The sequence below is a fragment of the Pteropus medius genome, unplaced genomic scaffold (genome assembly GCF_902729225.1).
Source record: "Pteropus medius unplaced genomic scaffold, Ma_sr-lr_union100, whole genome shotgun sequence".
Taxonomy (NCBI): Eukaryota; Metazoa; Chordata; class Mammalia; order Chiroptera; family Pteropodidae; genus Pteropus; species Pteropus medius.
In genome coordinates this window covers 3398316-3404940 of record NW_024341894.1, presented here as the reverse complement: position 1 = coordinate 3404940, position 6625 = coordinate 3398316, and the positions used below count along the sequence as shown (strand labels likewise).

At 53.2% G+C, this 6625-nt stretch overlaps 1 protein-coding gene across 1 annotated transcript; it reads left to right on the top strand.

Moving 5' to 3' along the window:
- Positions 1–291: 291 nt before the first annotated feature.
- Positions 292–3766, top strand: FOXE1 (forkhead box E1). The gene has a single exon (XM_039855451.1). The coding sequence runs from the start codon at positions 1029–1031 to the stop codon at positions 2148–2150; it is 1122 nt and encodes a 373-aa protein (XP_039711385.1). The 5' UTR covers positions 292–1028; the 3' UTR covers positions 2151–3766.
- The last annotated feature ends 2859 nt before the right edge of the window (positions 3767–6625 follow it).

Genomic DNA, 6625 nt, shown 5'->3' with positions numbered 1-6625 from the left:
TGCGGATCCCAGCTCTCCACAGAGATTGGAAAAGTCCGGACGCGCTGAGTTTGGGCGCTGAGGTCTCCTGAGACAGTCCCTGGCCTCTCCTGGCCTCAGTCTCCCCGTCGGCACGCAGAGGCGGCCGGCCGGGGGATTGCCGAGCGCCCTCCCTGCTCTGATGGTGTGGGGCTCCATCCGCCGCCACAGCTGCTCCGCCGCCACAGCTGCTCCTACCTGGGGAGGTGCGTTGGGACTCAGGGGGCGGGCAGTTGGGGGGCGGGCGGGGAACGGGCGCCGCCCCAAGCTTCCTGGCGCCTTTAAGGAGGAGAAGCCGGCAGAAGGAGGAGCTGGTCCCGGTAAGTGCAGGGGAGCGCCTCGCCAGCAGTCCCGGTGGTGGTGGAGGCCAATGCTACAGAGAGGGAGTCACCGGCTGCCCTGCCTGGCCTGCGCCGCGACTTCGCCGCGGGCGCCTCGCCTCCCTGCCCTCCGCAGCCAGGGCCACCCGGGCGCCGCCTAGGCGGCCCCCACCAGAGTACTCACGCCGTCAATAACTGCCCTCTCTTCTGGTCTTACGGCCCGCAGCCTCCTCTGCGCGCCCTACCTCGACGGTTATCTTCAGATCAGCGGGAAGCCCAGACCAACTGCTGGCGCCTCAGCCCCAGGACTGCTTCCCGACCCCTTGCCCCGTCTGGGACCAGCGCGCGAAGGGCCCCTCTGCCCATGACGGGGGCCTAGTCCTGGTCCCGACGCCACTGCTGGCGCCTGGCCTCGAGCTCCAGAACACGAGCAGAGCTGTCGGTGGGCGGGACACTCCCGAGCCTCTGTCCGCACTGAGCCAGCCCTGAAACCACCGGCGCCCGGCCTCCAGCGCGCCCCTGCCGGGGAAGCTGTGCTCCCGGTACCAGCCCGCGAGGACTCCCCTGAGCTCTCCGCAGAGGGGTCCAGCGTCCGTTCCTGTGACCCTGCGGGGCCGGGCCCCTCAGCTCCCAGACCCGCCCCCGGATCCTCGACAGCAGCGGGCGGCGGGGACCCGGGACGGCTGCACCATGACGGCCGAGAGCGGGCCGCCGCCGCCACCGCAGCAGGAGGCACTGGCTGCGGTGAAGGAAGAGCAAGGTGAGGCGGGCGCCGGGGTCCCGGCGGAGGCGGCTGTCCGCGGCGCAGGCGGACGGCGGCGGAAGCGCCCTCTGCAGCGCGGGAAGCCGCCCTACAGCTACATTGCGCTCATTGCCATGGCCATCGCGCACGCGCCGGAACGCCGCCTCACGCTGGGCGGCATCTACAAGTTCATCACCGAGCGTTTCCCCTTCTACCGCGACAATCCCAAAAAGTGGCAAAACAGTATCCGCCACAACCTCACGCTCAACGACTGCTTCCTCAAGATCCCGCGCGAGGCCGGCCGCCCCGGCAAGGGCAACTACTGGGCGCTCGACCCCAATGCCGAGGACATGTTCGAGAGCGGCAGCTTCTTGCGCCGCCGCAAGCGCTTCAAACGCTCGGACCTGTCCACTTACCCGGCCTACATGCACGACGCCGCCGCCGCCGCCGCTGCCGCCGCCGCCGCCGCCGCCGCCGCCGCCGCCATCTTCCCGGGTGCGATGCCGGCCGCGCGCCCGCCCTACCCGGGCGCCGTCTATGCGGGCTATGCCCCGCCGTCGCTCGCCGCGCCGCCCCCGGTCTACTACCCCGCTGCGTCTCCGGGCCCGTGTCGCGTGTTCGGCCTGGTGCCAGAGCGACCCCTCACCCCGGAACTGGGCCCCGCGCCGTCGGGGCCCGCGGGTTCCTGCGCCTTTGCCTCAGCTGGCGCCTCTGCCACTACCACCGGCTACCAGCCCACTGGGTGCGCGGGGACCCGACCTGCCAACCCCTCTGCCTATGCGGCCGCCTATGCGGGCCCCGACGGCGCGTACTCTCAAGGGGCCAGCAGCGCCCTCTTCGCAGCAGCTGGCCGGTTGACGGGGCCTGCCTCGCCCCCCGCGGGTGGCAGCAGTGGCGGCGTTGAGACCACAGTGGACTTCTATGGGCGCACATCGCCGGGCCAGTTCGGAGCGCTGGGGCCCTGCTACAATCCTGGTGGGCAGCTCGGAGGGGGCAGTGCAGGCGCCTACCATGCTCGACATACGGCTGCCTATCCTGGTGGAGTAGATCGTTTCGTGTCCGCCATGTGAGACAGCCGAGCATAAGGTCGAAAATTCATGGATGGCTATTTATACGAAATATCTCCGAGACTTGAGGACAGGGCTGGAGATAGGACCTAATTGAAAGCCACGTGGCAGGGACCGAGCGGGCAGGAGAGATGCAGCCTTCGGGTGCACTGCGTACACACCTTGTTTGCTTTATAAATGGGAGGAAATGGGGAGAGGAAGCCGTGGCCCACGCACTGGAACAAAGGACCCTCGGTGAGTCGAAGCTCCCCAAAAGATATGCCTTTCTGACAGTCTACCTGGAAGAGTCCTTGGTAATAAAGGGGGCGCAGCGTAGTATCTACACCAGACTCTAGGATCCGAATTGTGAGGAATCACAGAATTCTTACTGTGCTACGCGAAACTCGGGCCATTTTACACGGTTTGACCTCTTGTGCCTTTGACTATGTTACTACAATAAAACGCTCCAATAGCACCTTTCTTCTTAAGGTGAGGAAGACATTTTACAAAAGAAGTAGCTTTTTTCTTTTCTTTTCTTTTTCTTAATTGGAGAAATCTCTGCTTCGGTTGACCTGAGGCTCGTTTTCCCTGCCTCTGAGAACGGCAGACCCTGCTCTGAGTCTGGAGTGTGCTTCAGCTCCACAGTGTGACCCAGTCCTATAATGCATGCCCTCACTCTCCCCATCTATTATACAAAAAGGCTGCAGGATTCAGTCTCCCATATGATTTTGAAGGGCCTCATCATTGTGGATGCTGCCCTACATATTTGGCAGCGTCCTGGGCCACCCAGGGCTTAACCCTATTCCAGGGAATTGGAATAGAGCTCATGGTAAGCATCTAATCTAAAGTCTCTGGATTAGCTCCAGGCAGTGATTATATAATTTCTTGAATCTTTTGAGCATGATGTACTAATCATTTGGCAGCTGTTTCATCTGGGTCATAAATGTGGTTTTTCAATGAAGCAGGTAGAAATACATTTGCCCATTTTCCACACTTTCATCAAGCAGCCCTAGACCCAGTGGGTGAACTCAAGTTCAAATAGATGACAGGACTCATTGGAGCCCATTAGTGACAGCTTTCAGTTTATTGGGCTGGCTCTGCCATCCCTGACACCCTCTGCCGTACCTCAGCAGCCTCCCTATGCAAAAGAAAGTGAAAATTTAATTAGGATGGTCAGTGAAAAAAGCTTTAGAAAGAAACTGATTTTTTAACTTTGTTTTATGTCTTTATTTTAAGCAGCAAGCTGACTAAAATCAGAGAAAACCCAACCACTCCTCACATTTCTCTTTAGAAATCTTATAAGTTTCAATTCTGGCGCAAAAATTTCTAGTGTTAAATATTTCAGAGGGGTGGTGTGCAGCTTTCAGATAAACCTGAGTGTTCAGATGAACTGTTTTAATAAAAATCTCTGAGCAAGTGAGCTCTGGCAAGAGAAACCCAGATTCTTTCTTCATAGTTAACTTGCTAGGGAAAGGTGTCTGAGTGTGAGAAAGAAGACTGAAAACCATTGTTACTTTTTAATTTTGTGGAATGCGCTATCCTGTTCACACACATGTGAATGTGATTCAGTTCAGGAGGGTATTTGTCTAAATCAGTGCTGTCCAATAGAAATATAATGCAAGCTACATGTATAAGTTAAAATTTTTAGTAGCCACATTAATAAAATAAAAATGAAAGTGAAATTTAATAATATATTGTATTTAACCCAATATTTCAAAACATTCATCTCAACATAATATAAAAATTGAGATATTTTACTTTTTTCATACTAAGTCTCCATAATCTGGAGTGTATTTTACATTTTCACCTCATCTAAATTTGAACTAGCTACATGCCAAGTGCTCCATAGCAATGCGTGGCTCTATTGGACAGTACAGGTCTAGATGCTGGTCCTTCCTGATTTTGGCGGTGATAAATAACCACCTGGAGACAGAAGGCGCTGGAGCACTAACCCTGCTGTCAGTGGGTCCAGATTCAAGTCCAGCTTTGTGACCTTAGAAAAGTCTAGATGTTGGGTGTTCTCTCTATATGGATCCTTGCAGGTGTGAAATTCAAAGTTTCTCCATGCACAGGTAGACAGTCTAGCCGTCCCAGACAGAAGTCAGGATGCTTTTCCTCGTTGTCAGTGGCCAGAAATTGAAAGCTTTCCACCCAGGATTTTTGTCCTTGGCTGGCAAGTGCCTTAGCCAGGAGATTTGGGCTGAAGGACAGTCTATGTGCCCGGTTAGTACAGGAGTGTATCCTTTCTCTATTTTTTTTAATTACCAAGTCAAGTGCTTTGACAGCGCCATTAACCTTAAGCCAGTCCCTTCTCCTCTAATGTCCTCGTTTGTGAATGGGAATGTGTGACCCCTACCTCACAGTCCTCCTGAAGTTAAACGTGACAAGAGAGGTGAAAAATGCTTTATAAACTGTAAAGCGCTGGGCACAGAAAGGAGGAAAGGATTTGAAATTAAAAAAAAAAAAAAAAAAAAGCACAGCCTTATCCCAAAACCTTCTCAAGCATCACGATAAAGCCCCGGGAATGAGAAAGATCGTGTAGGACAGTGAAGGCGTCTTCTCTCCCCACGCTCCTTGTCAATTAGGACGCCAGGTGAGATCGTGCCAAAAGCAAGGGTCTGTGCCAGAAGAGAGAGGACGCAGCGAGGAGGGAACTGGGTGTGTATAGGGGACGCGGGAAGAGACTAGCTGAACCGCGGAATATTGAGATCAAGACGTTGAAGACAGAGCGTCGGACTTCCTCCACCACCCGCCGGCCGGCGACACCCAAAACTCGCGCCACCCGGGCCTGGCCAGTTTCACCATCTACAGATGCGGCGCAGGCGAGCGAGCGCCGCTCCGATTTCAACCACTATTGGGGTCGCTGGCAGACCCTCCAGTCCGCTGATTCCAGGATCTTGAGAACATTCCCACTCCACGAATCCCCAAACCGTGAAACAGGACCGCCCGGTTTCCCATCGGGGAGCTCAGCGACAGGAGGTGCGTTTCTCTTTATTCTCTTCTCCCTATTATGAAACCAGAAAAATCCTTCGCCCCTCTTTGGGCCCTGCACCCCAGCGTCGTGTGTAGGCGCCCCCAGGCCATGAATAATTAGATGCGTTCTTCCCTAATTGCCCAAGGCTCGTTAGAATTCGCCCCAGAGCTGTAACATTTATTTTCTTTCAAACTAACTTTGCTTGCAATTAAGCTTAGGAAACCAGCAACAAAAGCGGGATTGGCCCGAGGTCGTTTACTACGAAAACGGTTTAGGGCACCTTCTTCCCCAATTTAAGGGGTAAGATTCTTGTCCCAGCCGCAGAGGTGAAGGGGCAGGAAGCTTCTTGAGGTGGTGGTTGATGGTGAAGGCGTTGGCGCTCCTAATCTCGGTGATTCGTGCGCCCAGAAGAGTAAGGGTAACTTTGTTGAAATGAATTCGGGCGATTAAACACCCAGCTGAACTAAACACCCATGACATGAAGCTACTGTATGTAGTTTACCCAGCACACTCATAAACACAATCTTATTTACTAAGAACCTTGTGAGAATTTTTTTTATTAAAATTAATTTTCATATTATGAAATTGGCACATGTTCATTATTTTAAAAATACAAGTTAGAAAAAAAAAATCAGAGGAACCCATGGTTCATCTAGAGAAAGCACGGCAAACACCTCAGTATTTTTTCTAGTTTTTGTTTTTGTTTTTCCTCCGTAGGAGGCCTGAATTCTGAACTTTGTCACTGAAATGCTGTGAGATCTTGAACAAGTTCCTTCCTTCACTAGGTAGGCCTCAGTTTCACCATCTACAAAATTAGGTGGCAGGTCCCCTTTCACCCTGACATTCTCTAACTCCTATTTTCTTGGTTATTTCAATCCAGGATATATACTTTTCTCAGGGCCAGGAGAGAGGCTTGGAGGGAGGCTTAGAGCGGAAGCCCACTCTCCCAGCTGGTTTTTACACAAGAGACTGAAGCCCTGAGGCTTTGCAACTCCCATAGGCATCCCCTGGGAGCTGGCTAGAAATACAGACTTATTGGACCAGAACCTGCACTTCAATGAGACCCTCAGGTGATTCATATGCCCTGATTAAAGACACAGAACTTTAGAAAAAGGAATAAACAAAAACAAAATAAAAACTTGTTCCATTGTTGTGATCAGAGACTCCAGAATAACTTCTAGGAGCCTCCTGTTTCTGACCAAGAACACCAACCGACGATACAGTGCTACCTTATGGCTCTGGCTGCAGAGAGGAGAGAGGTCTGTGCAGGGGCACAGGACTGAGGTGGGTGGAGCACTTCACCTCCTCCCTAAGGTATATTTTCTGAGTCTTGGAATCCTAGCTCTTAGAATACATCTCACCTCATGTTCCCAGCTTTATGGTGACTGTGATAATGACATTCAATAAGTGTATCTGAAAGCATCTTGAAAGCTGGGCAGGAACCCTGGTTTCTGACTCCTAGCTGAGGCACGTTGGCGACCTTTGGATTCAAGTCTCTGTACCATTCCTAAGCAGCAGTCATTTG

Coding starts and splice junctions, on each gene's coding strand:
- FOXE1 (XM_039855451.1), top strand. CDS start 1,029: ATGACGGCCGAGAGCGGGCCGCCGCCGCCACCGCAGCAGGAGGCACTG.